Genomic DNA, 20,860 nt, shown 5'->3' with positions numbered 1-20,860 from the left:
GCTGTATGCCCTTTTTCAGTGAATAAAAATAGAAATGAGAAAAGACTACTGTATTTTCTCTCTACACTTCATCTTAATTCCTGTTTTATATAAATAAATAAAAAAGTGAAACAAGTTTGTCCTGTTCAGAGTAAGGAGGTTTTCTCAGGGCATGTTAAATTTGATTCACATGGTCTGGGGGCTGTTCAGTGAGATAAGCACTGTGAGAAGACTACAGATATCTCCTACCAGCAGCCGGCCTGTGGATTCACATTCATTAGAAAAGATGGACAGCAAGCAGCAAAGCACATTCTAGTTTGTACAGTAAATTACATGATGTAATGAATTTAAAAGTATTTTGGAATAAATTAAGCATATTTTTTTTTATATATAGTTGTCTGAACCTTTCATAGCATGCTCCATGAAAATACTACCCTAACCATGAAAGCATTCACCAAGGGCTTACGTCAAGTAGGTCACACTAAGGCTATTCTAAAAAGGTTAAATGAAGAAAAGATTCACACATCTTTAATGTCCTACAGTTTATTACATTTAACCCTTATATAATAACAGTCCATACATACAATGACAAGCCTGTCCCTCCAACATGTGGAAACCTATTCTTCACTCTAACTCGCAGGTCGAGGAACTGAAATGTCAAGCAGTGAAACATCTGGAAATAATCCTCCTCCTCACTGGTGGCCTTCGTTTGTAAAGCATTTTTTAATGAATTGCTCCTAACCCAATTATACTCGGAATTACATGTTCACTCCTATCTGCCTAAAAGCACTGGACACCTGAAAGTGACATCTCCTTAAATGGCAATTAGCTGGATCAGAATAAAACATTTAAATCACCAACAAACTAACATCAAACTTTCACTAAGCAAGATTGTGACAGACATGCATATTTATTTTAGTATTCAAGACAGTATTGGCTCAGAACTGAACCAATGAACAGCTACTCCTGTCACACAGGTCCACTATGACACATAGGTCAGCTGGCATCCTATTTTATACCTTTAGAAATAGACTGACTAGAACAGGCATCCCCGTAATTATATTTCTATGTTTACCAATAGCAGGGAGTCACAACACATGCAAACTGTTGCTACGTGCAATTTTTCAGTGGTCTCGATGCAGTTCCAAGACTTGTTTTCTTCCAGTAGTATCACATATTATATAGTTGAATCTCAGATCAAGGGTGAGAACACCTTTTGGCCACATCATAGTCCTAATTATTATATCATTTTGTAAACAGGGCTTTCTTCTAAACTCACCAAGAAAAACATAGAAATCAAGAAGGCCAAACTCCAGGTGAACGTATGTAACCAATTCAGTGTTGCACACTTTTCTACCGGTTCATTGACACCTTTCTAAATAATAAATAGATATGTTTTAAATAGATAGAAATTAGCATAATCAGATACCAACAATTCTATCAATTTGGACTGTCTTTGTTGTTGTAAGTAAGCAGCATCACTCACTCAAGGTAGATCCCACAGAAATATGAATGCTTCATCGTTAGTGGACAAGACATGTAAATAGCACACACTCATCTTAGGAAATAGGTCCCTTGTTTTGAGTCCACCCCACAGTTACAACAGGTTGTAGCTGAATGTTCAAGAGGTTAAGTTAAGGACTGATCTGGGTTCAGGAGAAGAAGCTGCGGAGCTGGAACAAGAAGTGTCCCTCCTTGTTTTTACTTGTCCTGCAGCGGCCGTTCATATAGTCCCAAGCAGAGCGCTTACAGTAGTTGTAGAAATGCTCCTCTGCTTTCTTCAGTGTGAGGTTCAGGTCCAGAGTTCCCTGCAAACTGCACAGAGAGAAACACTGATGAGCCTGGTTGTATTGCTTTGTAATGACAAGGCAAATATTTTTGATGATGGACAGACGCAGATACACACACACACACACACACACACACACCTGTTGGTGAACTGGATGAGCTGCACATCGTTCCTACACCTCAGCAGGGCATCTCTGTTGTCCAATAATATGGTGGCACAGATGAAGAGTTCAAAGGTGAACTCTGTGTTGACGGCCTGTGCCTCAGACACTGGTTTATCCTCTGGAACAATCCCAGAGCATTCGTTACAACACAAACAAATCACAAGAAGGACAACATACCATTGTTATAAGCAAATACAGAAGGACCAAAACGGGCTTCTGTAAATTCATATGACCAATTGTATGGACATATACACTACATGACCAAAAGTATGTGGACACCTGCTCGTTGAACATCTCATTCCAAAATCAGCACTCGGTGGTCCTGTTCTGTGAGCTTGTGTGGTCTACCACTTCGCGGCTGAGCCGTTGTTGCTCCTAAACATTTCTACTTGACAATATATTGTGTAATTGGAACCATGCTTTGCAGTGTTTATGTACTGTCACACATGTGACATGTCACTGACTCACTAGCCTGGAACTTGGAAGGATGGCCACAGGAGACCACAGTCACACCTATACTGTGACTACGGTCTCACCTATACTCTGCCTGCGGGCGATCCTCTCCTGGTAGCGGGCGCGGTCCACCTGCTGGGAGATGAGCTCCAGGTGGTCACAGCTCAGGATCTCAAAGAGACGCAGGGCATCACAGTGCTCAAACTCCCTTTGGAAACCCAGTAGCAGCCATCTGGGAGAGGGGACACACATAAATGTAAGTATACACATTTCATGCAAATACCCCCCTTCAAAATTAGTGGATTCTGCCATTTCAGCCACACATGTTGCTGACAGGTGTATAAAATCAAGTACAGTCATGTAATCTCCATAGACAAATATTGGCAGTAGAATGGCCCTTAAGAGCTCATTGGACTTTCAACGTGGCACAGTCATAGGATGCCACCTTTCCAACAAGTCAGTTCATCAAATTTCTGCCCTGCTAGAGCTGCCCCGGTCAACTGTAAATGCTGTATTGTGAAGTGGAAACGTCTAACAGAAACAACGGCACAGCCGCGAAGTGGTAGGCCACACAAGCTCACAGAACGTGACCGCCGAGTGCTGAAGCTCGTAAAAATTGTCTGTCCTCGGGTTGCAACTCTCACTACTGAGTTCCAATCTGCCTCTGAAAGCAATGTCACCACAATACATTTTATTTGGGAGCTTCATGAAATGGGTTTCCATGGCCAAGCAGCTGCACAAGTCTAAGATCACCATGCGCAATGCCATGCGCCGGCTGCAGTGGTGTAAAGCTCGCAGCCATTGGACTTTGGTGCAGTGCAAACGTGTTCTCTGGAGTGATGAATCACGCTTCACCATCTGGCAGTCTGACGAAAGAATCTGGATTTGGCGGATGCCAGGAGAACGCTACCTGTCCCAATGCACAGCGCCAACTGTAAAGTTTGGTGGAGGAGCCATAATGGTCTAGGCCCCTTAGTTCCAATGAAGGGAAATCTTAACACTCCAGCATACAATGACATCCTAGATGATTTTGTGCTTCCAACTTTGTGGCAACAGTTTGGAGAAGGCCCTTTCCTGTTTCAGCATGACTTTGCCCCTGTGCACAAAGCGAGGTCCATTCAGAAATGGTTTGTCGAGAACGGTGTGGAAGAACTTGACTGTTCTGCACAGAGCCCTGACCTCAACCCCATCGAACACCTTTGGAATGCCAACTGCGAGCCAGGCCTAATCGCCCAACATCAGTGCTCAACCTCACTAATGTTCATGTGGCTGAATGGAAGCAAGGCCCCGCAGCAATGTTCCAACATCTAGTCGAAAGCCTTCCCAGAAAAGGTGAGGCTGTTATAGCAGCAAAGAGGGGACCAACTCCATATTAATGCTCATGATTTTAGAATAAGATGTTCGACTAGCAGGTGTCCACATACACTACATGGTATGTGGAAAAAGTATGTACTGCAAACACATACAAATGCAGTATATGCGTGTGTGTTGTGTACCTGTGACAGAAGGTGAAACTCTCCATGCTATCTGTTATCAGGTGGGTGTGGAGCTGAGGATCTAACTCCTTCAGCAGTGCTGCCTCCAGCTCTGAGTGACAACAATCAAAATGTTAATAACATTACCTTATTATCAAGTCTACCATATTATTACACATGTACAGAGAAGACAGACAAATAAATAAATAAAAACAATTAAAACTAATAACAAACCTATCTTCCTGTGCAGGCCGTCAGCGCGGAAGTCCTTGGAGAACTTCTCCATGTAGTAGGAGAAGCTCCAGTAGGTGTCCACCTCAGAGTCCAGCACCTCCAGGAATCGGCTACAAAGGTCATTCATCCCCTGGGCATAGCTCACCTCTGACCCCCATCACATCAGCATGAAGAAAGTAAATAAATACAGTTACTTTAGCTTCCTACTAAGAATAAGGGGATAATCTGAACATGTGAATATGTATGTACATTTCTCATAAGTTATGCATTTACTTCCATGGCAGATAGGGACGAAAACGTACACACATTTGTCAAGTTAGGATTGTGTGACATGTTACTCCGCCAACATATTATTTCTCCACTAGAGGGCTCTCTAACGAAACGTCCTTTCAGTGGTTGGGTGACAACCGGCTCATGACCAGTATACAGTATTTGCAGCACTAAAAACAGAGATAGGCAGGATCAAAGATAAACAGAGAGTGAGAAAAGAAAGAAAAAGAGACAGAGACAATAGGAGAAAGAAAGATTACCTGGGTGAAAAGCAGCATATGTGATGAGAATATCCCTCAACACCAGCAGATTGCCCAAGCCTTCACCCCTGTAAAAGCAAACAAACCAAAATACTAGGGTTGCAAAGGGAGAAAAGGTTACCGGTACTTTACCAGTACACTACTAGAATATTGGACACTTTCTAGGATTTTAGGTCATTTTCATAACATGTAACAGATAAAATAAGATGTTTAAATGTGACAAAGCTGTTAAACATAATCCTTTAAAAAAACCATTCATTTATGAATACAGTTAGTATTTAATATGAGGGTTTCAGCATGGAATGTCCTTTATCTTTTTTTATATGCTTTTATTTATTTTACTATGGGTATGTCAATATGTCTTTGTTGTAAATGTTTTGGGGCCGAACTGGTGGCAGTTGTTAAAAAAGTAAATAGTTGGAAGAGTTGAAGAAGTAATTGCAAACAATGCCATTCTATTTAATATGCTTTTTTCCATTATGTAGGCCATTTTCTCCTGAACCATATGGTCTATCCACTAGAACAGGGTTTCCAGAACTTTCTTTTTTTTTGCAACCCAACCATGTAAAAACAGTGATGTAATCAAAGGCCAATGTTTACTTTTTTAAATTGGGTCTATGGCAGTCTATTATAAATCAGTTTGACAGTACTTCAATCTAAAGGAAGTACGGTTTGAGGTGACAAATGCATCAGAAAGGTATTGGGAAGTTCAGAAGATCATCAGGCAATAATTTTTTATGGTATTCTGTGTAGAAAAGATAATTGATATTATTTTCCCCCCAGTCTGATTTAGAGCCTGGTCTTGTCCACTCTGTTCTAATGAGTCCTGCGCAGCTTGAGGGAAACAGAAGACACTAAGATATTCCTTATCTTTCAGTGAAGGGGTCATAATATTTTGTAGCTTAAACCGTAAAAGATGTTGAGACACATTTGTAGGAAGAAAAAAGAAACTGCTCTGTTTATTACAACTGTATCTAGGAGGCTACTGGAGGTTACTGACAGAACCCCGGTTCTATGAACCAAGCGCAATTATTATTATTTTTTCTTTCAGTCGCAACCCCTAGTTTGGGAAACACTGCACTAGAAACTAATGGACAATATGGACACACAGATGTAAAGATTAAGAAAATATCACTATTTTATATGATTTTTTTTTTAAAGTTACCATAGATAAAGTAATTTTGGTAATTAACAGTTAATTTGACAAAATCTGATAACTTTGGTAAATTACCAGTAGTTTTGCAACCCTCGTTAAAACAAATAAGATCAAATAGACTGATACCTCACACAAAAAGACTGATCCTTAAAACGAGCAGCTACATGTAGCCTACTGGCTTTATATGGGTTGTAATGTCACGCTAAAAAAACGTAACGACACAGCCTTCTTATTCTAAAACCAACTGGTAGTCAGTGTGACACTGCTTACACATGTTGACAGAACAAACACTTAAGGCCCTACTCCAATATGCTCTGTTGATTTAAGTGTTGAACTGTTTGTAGCTGACAGCCTGCCAGAGGAGTTTAAACAGAAATCCTGTAAAGCTTCCTGTTTCTGTATTGAGCAATGTTCCCTGTAAAGGCATCAATCAGCATGCTTTAGTTCGCCTGGCAGCTAGCCGAGCTCAACTAACCGAAACCAAACTAATGTGATCACTTACTCCAATAAAAAACCTCCGCTTGAAAAACGAGAAGAAAAAAAAAGTGGCAAGAGTACTGTTTGTCCATTTTGAGACGCCGTAGCCAGATTACACTTCCTCAAAAAAGTCAGGATTAATTTAAGGTAACTCAAGAAATCTGTCATTAATTTTGAGGATTTCCAGAAGAGATCTTAATCGTGCAATTTTGTATCTGACTAGAATGTTTGGTGCAGTATTTCTCAAGTGAAAGAAAATGTGCATGAGGACGAGTCATCTCTCATTGAAGAATCCCTACTGGTGACCAATCTCCGACGAAGGGGCGTAGACTCTGGCTACCGACTTACTATTTGATCAGCACAAAGTATTGAGAATTCATCTGTGAGAATTTCATTGGCGCTCTATCTCTGTACAGAGACTGAAGTTGATAATGAACTAAAGCCACTCACGAGTAGTAGGGTAGGTCTCTGTCTGTCCGAGGCACGTCCTTGTCGATGATTCGGATGGCCTCTTGGAGCTCCTCCAGATCAAAGGTCACCCGCTCAAACAACACCTGCGTTCAGGGGTCAGAGAAACAAAGATATTAGTGGTCAGATGGACTATGTCATCATCTCAGACCTCAGTCTATAACATACTGTAGACTGTAAAGGTCTGTAACAAGACATGTCAACCTCAGAGTGTGACCAGCTGTTAAGAGATTGTAAAAAATATACATAATATTCAGTAATAAAATGACAGAGTGGATTATATTGACATGTCCATGACTAAAACACATAGTTTGTAGCCTAACACCCATATCCTGGTGCAATATAAACTGACAACATTTCAAACAGCCCCAAGCTAAATTACCTTAGTACATTTTCAACGCATAGCACTTCTGCTGAACATATTAACTATGAATGGGTGAATGGTCAATATAGGCAAGGTGTATGGTCATTTTGATCTCTTACACTCAAAAATGTGAAGAGGGAGAAGCAGTTAAACCATGTACTTTTCAGGGTGTTCTGTGTGTACTTTGAGGCTGGTGGTTTACCTGGGCCTGTAGCTCCAGAAAGGACAGCCTCTCCTTGACCTCGTCACTCTGATTCTGAGTCTGCAGCTGGACCCTGTCCTGCCTCACATCGAAGTACCGCACCGCTGCCACCAACTCAGCTAGAAACACACACAGGGAGGGAGGAAGAGAATGGGAGACAGGAGTGAAGAGTGTGAGTGAAGGAAGTAACTTTACAGGAGGAAACCAGAGAATTTACAAAATTGGTTGAGCTCATAGATTCCAGCATAAAGTTGATGAGTCTAGAATAAGGTGCTGAACAACAATAGATAGCAAGAGAGCGAGAAAGAGAGCGTATAAGTTGATCTACATCTGGGCCCTACCGTCGGTGCCATTTATACGCAGTCGAATGGCGGCAGGAAAAAGCTGCTGCCACTTCCTCTTCATGGAGTGGTAGCGGACGTTGAGCTGCTCCTGCAGTAGGGGGCGCTCCAGAGAGGTGGAGCTGCAGGGGTACATCCCAAACAGGAAACGCCACACCTGGCCGCGCCCCGAAGGGGACATACCACCTAGACACATACAGCACAGGTTGAGTCCAGATACTTTACAATGGCTTCTTTCCTCCTGTGTATTCCATTTCCTCGCTCCTCAACCTCACTGATGGGAAACAACTGGATAGGTGAGAGATGCAAAGACATGTCCACTTGGTGTTCTGGACTGGTAGGTCTCTAGCTTTTCAGCAGAGCTGACTCAGGTTATAATGTTGAGACAAGGACTTTTGCATAATTTTACAGGAGTGTGAAAACTAGACTGGAACTAAAATGTAAAAGATAAGCTATTGGATCAATTGGCCTCTTGACTAGATTTAAAAAAATATATATGTATTTAGCTAGGCAAGTCAGTTAAGAAAGAATTCTTATTTACAATGACGGCATACACTGGCCAAACCCTAACGACGCTGGGCCAATTGTGCGCCGCCCTATGGGACTCCCAAACACGTCCGGTTGTGATACAGCCTGTAATCGAACCAGGGTTTGTAGTGATGCCTCTAGCACTGAGATGTGCAGCGGTCTAAGACACTACAATTCGGGAGATAAAGTGGCTAATTTTTTCCTTTCCTTCTAGCTAATTTATCCCTAAACAAACTAGGCTTCTCAAGGAATGAGTGGCTTATAATGGTTAGTGTGCAAAACAAGTCTTGATCCCCAGCATGGAGACCTTTAGCCCCCTTAGAACGCTGACAGGGATCATTATATAATGTTTTTGCACCATAGTCAATGCAGCTAATGATATCGCACCAGAGGAGAGAAGGAATGTGCATCAATGAAAGAGGGGGGGGTCCATGTTCCTGATGAAGTTTTTTGATAAACACAGTCACAGTAGTAACGCCTCTGTAGCAGTGTACCATGTACCTAGCTCACAGAACTCTACCTTGGGTGCAATGGAAGACTCATGACTCTCTCTGAGCTTTTCAGCATGACGAAGCCCTGGGGGGGGGGGGGGGGGGGGGGGGGTCAGTGTTTACAGTCAACACTATGCACTCTGATTCCTACATCTTGGTCATATACTGTAGCTGTTCCCCCTAACCACTGATACATGGTCAGCTATTTTGTCATCCCTAAATGGTTAAGATTATGATTGGTAGTTGGATAATCCTAGATCTGATGTTAGGGTCCATTTTCACCTTGAGCTTGAAAACATGTGAGTGAAGGCCCTGAGTGTACCGGTGACTGCAAATTACTTATGGAGCATTGATGCAGATAGAAGCAATTAAGTATACAGTCCCCAGCTATTCACCCATTCATACACTCCTCTCTTGTTTTCCCTCAGGATCAGCTGTGTGTGGACTGTTGATGTCATACCCACAAACCATGACTGATGGATTTCATGTGAATCATGATTTTTCCTCCCTCTGAAAATAATCTGTCAGATCACACCAACGTCTTGACTGGTAACTGTAAAACCAAACCATTGTCGGTTTCTAAAAGTCTTTGCTTGAGGGGTCTCAGTGAGGTTTGATTACATGGCTTTCTGGAGAATGGTTGAACTGTAGTGCAGTCAGCTAGCTCCTCAGGCAAACATCACTTGACTTCCTCTTGACTTGTAGATATTGATAGAGCAATATCTGGGAAACAATTTAACTTTACTTAATTTAAACTGTGATAGGCTCCAGCTTACTGGCCCATAATGTTTGAATATTAAATCATTTTCAATAAATTAATATGTTGAATTATGAATTGGCAGTGATTCATGCCCATCAATTTATCTTTAGGATATCGTATCCCATCCTTACCATTCTTGAAAATGTGCATCCGCAGCCTGGACTCGTCCACTCTCCCCTCTGCGTCCATAACGCCAGGTAATTCGAGTGGTGTCGTGGGTAGAGCAGGTGCGTTTACCAGTGATACTATCTGTTGGTTCCCAGACTCCGCCGTGACATTATTGACTCGTGAACTTATTTTAGTTGTCCCATGCTTTCCCTTTGTTTTAAGGGGAGTCCCATGTACTCCGTGTTCTTTGGCGGTACTTTCACGACCGGGAATATCGAGTGCAGGTGAGTGCTGTAGCCCGTTCTCCTGTAGAGTGTCCATGATGTATACTCACTAATGACACGAAGTGTAAAACACAAACATCCCTCCTCGTGAAAACGGTGTGCCCGCTAAATTTGTTTGTTGTAAAAAATAAATTAAAAAGTTTCGTTTTACCTTCCTTTCAATTTTATGTTTATGATGCGCTGCGCTCCGACTTTCAATGGAATATCCTTCAATACACAGGAGTTAGAACATTTCCCAGTTCAGGCAGGAATCCATGTTGTGTGAGACTGCTATGCTCTGCCCACTTTAAACCTCACGACCAAAGTTCTTCCTGTGAGTCAGTCATATGACTGAACCTTATTGTTTTGTGTGTGGCCTACATTCGGGTTTTTATGTCGGGTTGAAAGCCGCAATTCTTAGGCTACAGGAGCATTTTAACACCACCTAGGGGTTTTTACAAGAGAACTATGTATACTAGGCTACACATGGTCAGTCTGGCATAAGCGTTTGAAAGTGAAACGCCTTCATTCATATTCGTGGCTTCTTATGATGGACAAGGCTTACAGCTAACTAGTCAAAACTGCTCTTTTATCATGCTACACCCAAACCTAACTCTTCACATTTCCTCCCACACTATGATTAAAAATATATATATATATATTTATCCATTATTTTACCAGGTAAATTAACTGAGAACACGTTCTCATTTGCAGAAACGACCTGGGGAATAGTTACAGGGGAGAGGAGGGGGATGAATGAGCCAATTGTAAACTGGGGATTATTAGGTGACCGTGGTGTTTTGAGGGCCAGATTGGGAATTTAGCCAGGACACCGGGGTTAACACCCCTACTCTTACAATAAGTGCCATGCGATCTTTAATGACCTCAGAGTCAGGACACCCGTTTAACGTCCCATCCGAAAGACAGCAGTGTCACTGCCCTGGGGCATTGGGATATTTTTTTAGACCAGAGGAAAGAGTGCTTCCTACTGGCCCTCCAACACCACTTCCAGCAGCATCTGGTCTCCCATCCAGGAACTGACCAGGACCAACCCTGCTTAGCTTCACAAGCAAGCCAGCAGTGGTATTCAGGGTGGTATGCTGAATGGAAGTGTTCTGTGAATTGCAGATTCAGTGCAATACTAAAAGTACAAACTAATACAATATGTTGGGCCTTTTTCCATTAATGAATTGAATAAGTACTTAACATTTTTTTAAATTTAACCTTTATTAAATCCTCCAAAGGAAATCTTTAAGAACTGATTGTGAGGCTTCCAAGCACTATGATGACCAACAGCTTCACTGCCAGAAAAGCATAAAAATAAAAGTTGCATCTCTGAAGTATTCTCTTCTGCACCTTAAAAAAATAATCAAAATAATTTTAAAAACATTAACTACAAAGGGAAGGACAACATCATCTGTATGATAACGTGATACATTTTTGAGCAATACAATAGTAATGGAATAAATGTGATATTTTTTGGCCTAATATGTGAAAAATGTTGTTGTGTTACCTGGGAGAGCTGAGGTAAATATTAACCCATAATGTGTGTGTGTAGCCTCGCTGAGGAGGAGTCTTGTCCCATTGCCATGGTACTGCTTGTCCTTTTCCATTGACGCAGCACTACAGAGTGCAGAAGTAATAGCCTATGTCATTCAGCTCTAACCAGGTCATCAGGATGCTTGTATCTGTTGTGTTCAGGTCGTAGGTTTTCTGAAACCTCCCCTTGAATCGGGGAAAGTCACCCATCTCCCTCCATACCTTCCTCTGGCCATGTGTGGCCGTGTTGATGTACCACTCTGCCCTGCAGCCAGTGATCATTCTCGTTATGGTATAATTAAGCAATAAGGACCAAGAGGGTGTGGTATATGGCCAATATAGCACGGCTAAGGGCTGTTCTTACGCACAATGCAATGCAGAGTGCCTGGACACAGCCCCCTTAGCCGTGGTATGTTGGCTATATATCACAAACCCCTGAAGTGCGTTATTGCTATTATAAACTGGTTACCAATGTAATTAGAGCAGTAAAACTACATGTTTTAACATACCTGTGGTATACGGTCTGATATACCACAGCTGTCAGCCAATCAGCACTCAGGGCTCACCCATTTTATAAATAACTAGATTCCTGTCAAGAGGATGACTTTCTTTGCCATCAAGACAAAAGAGTGAAACTAGATGCACCTGTTTAGATCTCTCCTATAGTCAACATTTGGGGTTTGTGTCTGTGAACTGCACAAAACGAAATTAAAACCCAAACAAGATAAAAACCATTACCTTTGAGAAGGATGATCACAATTAGGACAATGTGAAAGGTAGTCGTTGTTTATGTCAACAAGAAGAGACAAATAATTAGCATGTTGTATGATACTAAAAGTTTCATCCAGATAAGAGATTCAGAGAAGAAATATACTACATTTGTCATTAAAGTCTTACCTTATGCCCCCAAATAGTACTGCAAAACAATTACAATAACCAACTTTACTTCCTTAAGTTCATTTCCTGATGCTCTACCTACACTCTGAGGTTTAAAAAATATATAGATATGAGTAAAACCCACTGTGGTTTCCAATGTAGGTTTGTGTGAGCAAATGTCAATTGGATGTGGATATCAGAAATACTTAATGTGTATGTTTAAATCATTGACCTTGCAAAGGCCTAAACAATATAAAAGTGGTTTTGTTTTCCTACTTTAAAAGTTCCAGAGAGGGGTGAGCGAAAGACAGAGAGGGGTGAGCGAAAGACAGAGAGGGGTGAGCGAAAGACAGAGAGGGGTGAGCGATAAAGAGTTGAGAGAAAGACAGAGAGGTGTGAGGGATAGAGAGATCGAGACAGGGATGAGAGAAAGGCAGAGAGATTATATGAGATAATATTTTTCTGCATTCCTGATCATGCGTCAGTTACATTCATACTCACTACCCCACAATCCCCACCCCGTGGTAGTCCCTAGTAGAACACCATGTACCTAGCTAACAGAGCTCGCACCTTGTGTGCAATGGAAGCCTCATGACTCATTTTCAGCATGACAAAATCTCTTCAGCAACCACAGGTTAGAGATGATTGTGTTTACAGTTCAACATTGTATACCCTGTGTCATATCTCTCTTTCTCATATCTCCCTTACTGATAGAGAGAGAAAGACTCCTCAGCACATTTGGTTCCTTGAAAGTTGTGGGAATGTACATTTTTAGTTACCCATTGGTTCTGGGAACGAAGCCATACGTTTCCTGACTGGTAAAACGTTGTTTTTTAAACGTTCTGTTAACGTTAACAGAATGTTAAAAATTTAGCCTGTTCTGGGAATGTTAATTTTTAGGGTACAGGGAGGTTCTGAGAATGTTTCATTTTGGATCCCTGAAAGTTTTCCTGGGAGGTTTTATTAACATTTTGAGAACAAAAATGATAGGCTATTTGAAGGTAATTAAATAACATTCTGAGAACATGTTTCAATAACACTGTTGGCCTAGTTAATTGTTTTGAACACATGGAAATTAATTTGTTTAGGCATTTTTATTGTTATAGCAAGGCATCGTTGCGATTCAAACCTATGATCTTCTGTTTTCTATTCATGGAATTAGTCCACTGCGCCACCAGGATGTACAAACAGGCCCAATTTCAAAGGGAACAAGCGCTCATTAAGATTAGGTGTCGATAGAAAGAGTTTTGTTGACGTTGAGGACGGAATGTTTTTAAATTTTAAAGATGTATTGTGGTTTTTATGTAAAGTTTTCTTAATGTTCTGAGAACATGACTTTAAATAGAACCATGAGGAATACCTGCAGAAAACATTATGTTGAAGTACTGAAATTCCCACAGAAGAACGTTGTTTCTTAACGTTCTCTGAAAGTTCTGAGAACTTGAGTTTAATAGAACCGCGAGGAAACCTGTAGAAACCGAAATGAAATTCCCACCTAAGAAACATACAGTTCTCAAAATGTGCCATCTGGGTATCCTGCACCGTTCCCAGAATGTTGTGGGAAGGTTGTATTCTAAATAACCATAGGACAACCACACTCTCACCAAGCTCTAAGAAACATATGATTCTCAGAATGTTATGTGCTCGCTGTTTCTCAAGTAATTAGCCAACAGTCACCTTTAGTTTACACATTTACACACAACTTCCTCTAATTCCTTTTTTTTTCTCAATCACCATCATTGTTAAGTAACAGGAAATATACATGCAATACTTTTGACACCACTCTCGTTATAACTGCTTGTCACTCATTTTACTGGAACCAGTTGGCTTTTAAAATGTGTGCCGGTGCCATGGCCACTGCTGGTGTTTTCCTTGGACCTGTAGCCTCCTGTTTTGGCACCTCTTTTCACAACACAGTGAGTATCCTCCGTAGATTTGGGTTTTTATTTTGTTGTTGCTGAACCAACATTATTTCCCAGTGCTTTACAGTCTATGCTATGCTTGTTGGTCAGTGGTAATGTTGTATTTGGTTGACACAATTCTGATGGGAGTGCCATCTGACACCAGGCATCTTTAACATAACATGTAAACGATATTAGGAATCTGGTGCGTCATTAGTTAGAATTAACTTTCAAATCTCTCTGTTGGACCAGATGAGCCCATTGATATGGATTGAGATGATGCTCATTTTGTCTCGGGCCTCTGGCACTAGTGGTATGTGATTAATTTTTATGTCAATATGCACTCAGTGTTTTATGCTATGTCTAAACAACATGAACTGAATAATCCTAATACTTTTGTTGTTAATTCAAACACAGGTGTGGATTGGAAAGCTGATTACCCGAAGGTTGTTTTTACCAATAAGGGAGATGATGTGACCATTCCATGCAATTTTACCTATCCCCCGTCCCCATCTAAAGAGCCTATACAGGCCTACTGGAAACGCCTGGGAAATACTCAACTTAACATCAATGACAATGACAAGAATGAATTCCTCTATCACCCCAACAACACATTTGTCATCAAGAGTTTTCAGAACAGGACCAACATGACAGGAAATGTCACTAAGGGAAACTGCTCCCTGAACATCAAGAGAATTGAAGAAGGCGACATGGGGCCCTCCTACTACTTGAGAATTGCCACTGGAGCCAACAACTTCAGTTTTATTCATGATCTTGTCTACATTAACGTATCTGGTAAGCAGTAGAGGATGCAATGTAAAGTGCTTTTGTTCAGTGAAATGTGTCATTCATTTGATATGGAGGAAACTAATCCCTACTGTATTTTTTTCCATTCAGGAACCTCCGGGACTATTTCAATCATACCAATGGACAAGTCAAACACAGGTGAACTATTCAGCTTAGAATTTTCACGTACACACAGAATTTTAACTGGTTGGTTTACTTTAGAAATTACCAGTGAACCTGACACAGTTGATAACAGCAATAACAATGTATTTGTCAAAGTTAAAAGATGGGCTGAAGTTGTTTTGTCTCCTTCTCAGTTGATTCCACGACTACAGTCCCACTAGCCACCACAGAATGTAAGTAGACTCTCAGGGCCAGTTTCCCAGACCCGCATTAAGCCTAGTCTTGGACTAAAATGTATGCTATATATACAGTGCCTTCAGAAAGTATTCATACCCATTGACTTATTACACATGTTGTTGTGTGACAGACTGAATTCAAAATGGATGAAATATTTCTTTCTCTCTCACCTATCTACACCGAAGGAGGTTGGTGGCACCTTCATTGGGGAGGACAGGCTCGTGGTAATGACTGAAGCAGAATTAATGGAATGATATCAAATACATAACATTTTAATCAAATCACATTTATTTATATAGCCCTTCATACAGCAGCGGATTTCTCAAAGTGCTGTACAGAAACCCAGCCTAAAACCCCAAACAGCAAACAATGCAGGTGTAGAAGCCCGGTGGCTAGGGAAAACTCCCTAGAAAGGCCAAAACCTAGGAAGAAACCTAGAGAGAAACCAGACTATGAGGGGTGGCCAGCCTTCTTCTGGCTGTGTCGGGTGGAGATTAGAACAGAACATGGCCAAGATGTTCAAATGTTCATAAATAACCAGCATGGTCAAATAATAATAATCACAGTAGTTGTCGAGGATGCAGCAAGTCAGCACCTCAGGAGTAAATGTCAGTTGGCTTTTTATAACCGATCATTAAGAGTATCTCTACCACTCCTGCTGTCTCTAGAGAGTTGAAAACAGCAGGTCTGGGACAGGTAGCACGTCTGGTGAACAGGTCAGGATTCCATAGCCGCAGGCAGAACAGTTGAAACTGGAGCAGCAGTACGACCAGGTGGACTGGGGACAGCAAGGAGTCATCATGCCAGGTAGTCCTGAGGCATGGTCCTCCGAGAGAGAGAAAGAAAGAGAGAATTAGAGAGACCATACTTAAATTCACACAGGACACCGGATAAGACAGGAGAAGTACTCCAGATATAACACAGTGACCCTAGCCCCCCGACACATAAACTACTGCAGCATAAATACTGGAGGCTAAGACAGGAGGGGTCAGGAGACACTGTGGCCCCATCCGATGATACCCCCGGACAGGGCCAAACAGGAAGGATACATCCAACACATGGTTTCCATTTGTTTGATGCCATTCCATTTACTCCATTCCAGCCATTATAATGAACCGACCTCCACTCAGCAGCCTCCACTGATCTACATGCATTACTCCATATTGAGAAAGAGAAAACATATTTTTAGAAATGTATGTAAAGTTATTGAAAATAAAATACAGAAATATCTTTAAATATTCACACCCCTGAGTCAATACATGTTAGAATCAGCTTTGGCAGTGATTACAGCTGTGAGTCTTCCTGGGTAAGAGCTTTGCATGCTTGAATTGTACAATATTTGCAAATAATATTTCTTTTAATTCTTCAAGCTCAGTCAAGCTGGTTGTTGATCATTGCTAGACAGACATTTTCAAGTCTTGCCATAGATTTTCAAGCCGACAAAACTGTAACTAGGCAACACAGGAACATTCAATGTCGTCGTGGTAAGCAACTCCAGAGTATATTTTGCCTTGTGTTTTAGGTTATTGTCCTGCTGAAAGGTGAATTTGTCTTCCCATGTCTGGTGGAAAGCAGACTGAACCAGGTTTTTCTGTAGGATTTTGCCTGCGCTTATCTCTATTCTGTTTATTTTTATCAACAAAAAAAACTCCCTAGTCCTTTCCGATGACAAGCATACCCATAACATGATGCAGCCAACACCATGCTTGAAAGTATGAAGAGTGGTACTCAGTGATGTGTTGTGTTAGATTTGCCCCAAACATAATGTTTTGTATTCAGGACATAATGTACTTGTTTGTTTTTTTGCTAACAGGATGCATGCTTTGGAGTATTTTTATTCTGTACATGTTTCCTTCTTTTTACTCTGTAATTTAGGTTAGTATTGTGGAGTAACTATAGTGTTGTTGATCCATCCTCAGTTTTCTCCTATCACAACCTTTAAATTCTGTAATTGAAATCACTTCCTCTCTGGCAACAGAGTTAAGAAGGACCCTTTATCTTTGTAGTGACTGGGTGTATTGATACACCATCCAAAGTGTAATTAATAACTTCACCATTCTCAAAGGGATATTCAATGTCTGCTTTTTTTTACCCATCTACCAATAGGTGCCCTTTGCAAGGCATTGGAAAACCTCCATAGTCTTTGTGGTTGAATCTGTTTGAAATGTACTGTTTGACTGAGAGACCTTGCAGACAGTTTTATGTGTGGGGTACAGAGATGAGGTAGTCATTCAAATACAGTGCCTTGCGAAAGTATTCGGCCCCCTTGAACTTTGCGACCTTTTGCCACATTTCAGGCTTCAAACATAAAGATATAAAACTGTATTTTTTTCATGAAGTGGAACGACATTTATTGGATATTTCAAACTTTTTTAACAAATCAAAAACTGAAAAATTGGGCGTGCAAAATTATTCAGCCCCCTTAAGTTAATACTTTGTAGCGCCACCTTTTGCTGCGATTACAGCTGTAAGTCGCTTGGGGTATGTCTCTATCAGTTTTGCACATCGAGAGACTGAATTTTTTTCCCATTCCTCCTTGCAAAACAGCTCGAGCTCAGTGAGGTTGGATGGAGAGCATTTGTGAACAGCAGTTTTCAGTTCTTTCCACAGATTCTCGATTGGATTCAGGTCTGGACTTTGACTTGGCCATTCTAACACCTGGATTTGTTTATTTTTTAACCATTCCATTGTAGATTTTGCTTTATGTTTTGGATCATTGTCTTGTTGGAAGACAAATCTCCGTCCCAGTCTCAGGTCTTTTGCAGACTCCATCAGGTTTTCTTCCAGAATGGTCCTGTATTTGGCTCCATCCATCTTCCCATCAATTTTAACCATCTTCCCTGTCCCTGCTGAAGAAAAGCAGGCCCAAACCATGATGCTGCCACCACCATGTTTGACAGTGGGGATGGTGTGTTCAGCTGTGTTGCTTTTACGCCAAACATAACGTTTTACATTGTTGCCAAAAAGTTCAATTTTGGTTTCATCTGACCAAAGCACCTTCTTCCACATGTTTGGTGTGTCTCGCAGGTGGCTTGTGGCAAACTTTAAACGACACTTTTTATGGATATCTTTAAGAAATGGCTTTCTTCTTGCCACTCTTCCATAAAGGCCAGATTTGTGCAATATACGACTGATTGTTGTCCTATGGACAGAGTCTCCCACCTCAGCTGTAGATCTCTGCAGTTCATCCAGTGTGATCATGGGCCTCCTGGCTGCATCTCTGATCAGTCTTCTCCTTGTATGAGCTGAAAGTTTAGAGGGACGGCCAGGTCTTGGTAGATTTGCAGTGGTCTGATACTCCTTCCATTTCAATATTATCGCTTGCACAGTGCTCCTTGGGATGTTTAAAGCTTGGGAAATCTTTTTGTATCCAAATCCGGCTTGAAACTTCTTCACAACAGTATCTCTGACCTGCCTGGTGTGTTCCTTGTTCTTCATGATGCTCTCTGCGCTTTTAACGGACCTCTGAGACTATCACAGTGCAGGTGCATTTATACGGAGACTTGATTACACACAGGTGGATTGTATTTATCATAATTAGTCATTTAGGTCAACATTGGATCATTCAGAGATCCTCACTGAACTTCTGGAGAGAGTTTGCTGCACTGAAAGTAAAGGGGCTGAATAATTTTGCACGCCCAATTTTTCAGTTTTTGATTTGTTAAAAAAGTTTGAAATATCCAATAAATGTCGTTCCACTTCATGATTGTGTCCCACTTGTTGTTGATTCTTCACAAAAAAATACAGTTTTATATCTTTATGTTTGAAGCCTGAAATGTGGCAAAAGGTCGCAAAGTTCAAGGGGGCCGAATACTTTCGCAAGGCACTGTATCTTGTTAAATACTATTATTGCACACAGTGAGTCCATGCAACTTATGTGATTTTTACTCCTGAACTTTTTTAGGCTTGCCATAACAAATACTTATTGACTCAAGACATTTCAGCTTTTCATTCTTTATTAATTTGCAAACATTTCTAAAAACATAATTCCACTTTGACATTATTGTGTATAGGCCAGTGACACAAAATCTCAATTTAATCAATAAAAAATTCAGGCTGAAACACAACAAAAATGTGGAAAAAGTCAAGGGGTGGGAATACTTTCTGAAGGCACTGTATCCATTTAAAATCAAATATTTGGAGAGAGGGTCTCTTGATTTTGCATTGGGACGCAGGTTGTCTAGCAGTTAAGAGTGTTGGGCCGGTAACCAAAAGGTTGGTGGTTCGAATCCTTGAGCTGGGAAATATCTGTTGATGTGCCCTTGAGCAAGGCACTTAACCGTAGTTGCTCTGGATAAAAGTGTTGACTAAAATGTAAAAAAAAATATTAATTCAAATGAGTAATGGAATGAATAAATATTCCTCAGTCCTAATCAGAATGTTTTTCACAGTGTGTGAGGAAGCGCTATCCACAACCATATATATTGCCACCACTGTCCCAGTGGTTGCAATTCTACTGGTTGCTGTGTTGGGGATTGTTTGGTTCTTCAAGTACAGGAAAAGGTGGGTCTGGTTGATGGGTGTCCCCAGAGGGATGCTCTCAAGTTTGATTGACATTGATCAATTTCTATAGCAACATGATGTCCTCTGCCTTCTATTAGTCATTGCAGATACATTTGACTCACATTCGCTAAAATAACAACTGATTTGATTTTCTAGGTCCAGGTGTGTAACTATGCAAGTGTCTGGATATTATGCTAATTTCAACATGACTCCAATGACCAAACCTGAAAGGTATGCTTAAAACTATGAAACATCCTTCAGTAAATTGCTAGTTTGACATATTTCAGTTTTACTTCTGAATGTTACTCTAAAATATGTTCTTTGATTTGACCTACAGTGTCAGTGAGATACTTGTCTTCCCCTATCTCCACAGAGTCAAAACTACAAAGAAAGATGACACCCAAGTTCCTCCTCCAAGGGTCATCGATGAGCCCGTCTATGGCAACGTCCAGGTACATTACAGCACCCTGAGCAGATCTGTTTTAAACTGACAGTACTCTTTATAAAGATAGTGCATGTAGACAGTTGATAAGTCATCAGCTTTGGATCTAATGTTCTTTACCCACTGGGCACACACTGGTTGACCCAATGTTGTTTCCTCGTCATTGAAATGACATGACAATGAAGCAACGTGAAATAGATGTTGAGTTGACGTCTGTGGCCAGTGGGTACTATATATGTTTAGCATGTTGGCCATTTAGTGTTGTGCTCATAGCTTTTTTATAGACCTTTCCCTGCCTGATTTCTCCATTTCTCTTTACAGGATCCAAACGATCCGGTGGACAGTATGGATCAAATGGACAGTGTATATGCAAATGTGGATCATACAAAACAGTGATGAGGCTGCATCTCAGATTTCGTCACTGCTTAATAATACTTGTTGAGTGTGTGCGCGCGCGTGTGTTTTTATCTTGATTGTTTTCTTGTCAAAAGGCAGTTTACAGAGTGTCAGCCCTCATTTCTCACATCCTGTTTGACTTTCACTTGGTTAGACAATAATATGTGCAGCTTGTTTGTTAAATGTAAAATACATAGTTCAGAATGTAACTATTTTTGAAAGGTCAAATCAAATCAAATCAAATTTTATTTGTCACATACACATGGTTAGCAGATG

General features: G+C 40.9%; 2 protein-coding genes across 2 annotated transcripts; one reads left to right on the top strand and one right to left on the bottom strand.

Moving 5' to 3' along the window:
• Positions 1-506: 506 nt before the first annotated feature.
• Positions 507-10,163, bottom strand: LOC139423038 (uncharacterized). The gene is made up of 10 exons (XM_071174628.1): positions 9,542-10,163; positions 7,632-7,817; positions 7,291-7,409; positions 6,707-6,810; positions 4,624-4,691; positions 4,094-4,240; positions 3,881-3,971; positions 2,468-2,616; positions 1,908-2,049; positions 507-1,794 (listed from the first exon to the last, which is right to left on the bottom strand). The coding sequence occupies exons 1-10, from the start codon at positions 9,837-9,839 to the stop codon at positions 1,632-1,634; spliced, it is 1,467 nt and encodes a 488-aa protein (XP_071030729.1). The 5' UTR covers positions 9,840-10,163; the 3' UTR covers positions 507-1,631.
• Positions 10,164-14,018: 3,855 nt separating this feature from the next.
• On the top strand, positions 14,019-20,584 carry LOC139419276 (uncharacterized). Its single transcript, XM_071169233.1, has 9 exons — positions 14,019-14,112; positions 14,350-14,410; positions 14,515-14,892; positions 14,995-15,042; positions 15,201-15,239; positions 19,635-19,746; positions 19,903-19,977; positions 20,120-20,198; positions 20,510-20,584. The coding sequence occupies exons 1-9, from the start codon at positions 14,032-14,034 to the stop codon at positions 20,582-20,584; spliced, it is 948 nt and encodes a 315-aa protein (XP_071025334.1). The 5' UTR covers positions 14,019-14,031.
• The last annotated feature ends 276 nt before the right edge of the window (positions 20,585-20,860 follow it).

The sequence above is a fragment of the Oncorhynchus clarkii genome, chromosome 2 (assembly GCF_045791955.1).
Source record: "Oncorhynchus clarkii lewisi isolate Uvic-CL-2024 chromosome 2, UVic_Ocla_1.0, whole genome shotgun sequence".
NCBI lineage: Eukaryota > Metazoa > Chordata > Actinopteri > Salmoniformes > Salmonidae > Oncorhynchus > Oncorhynchus clarkii.
This window is presented reverse-complemented; position numbering and strand designations above follow the sequence as displayed.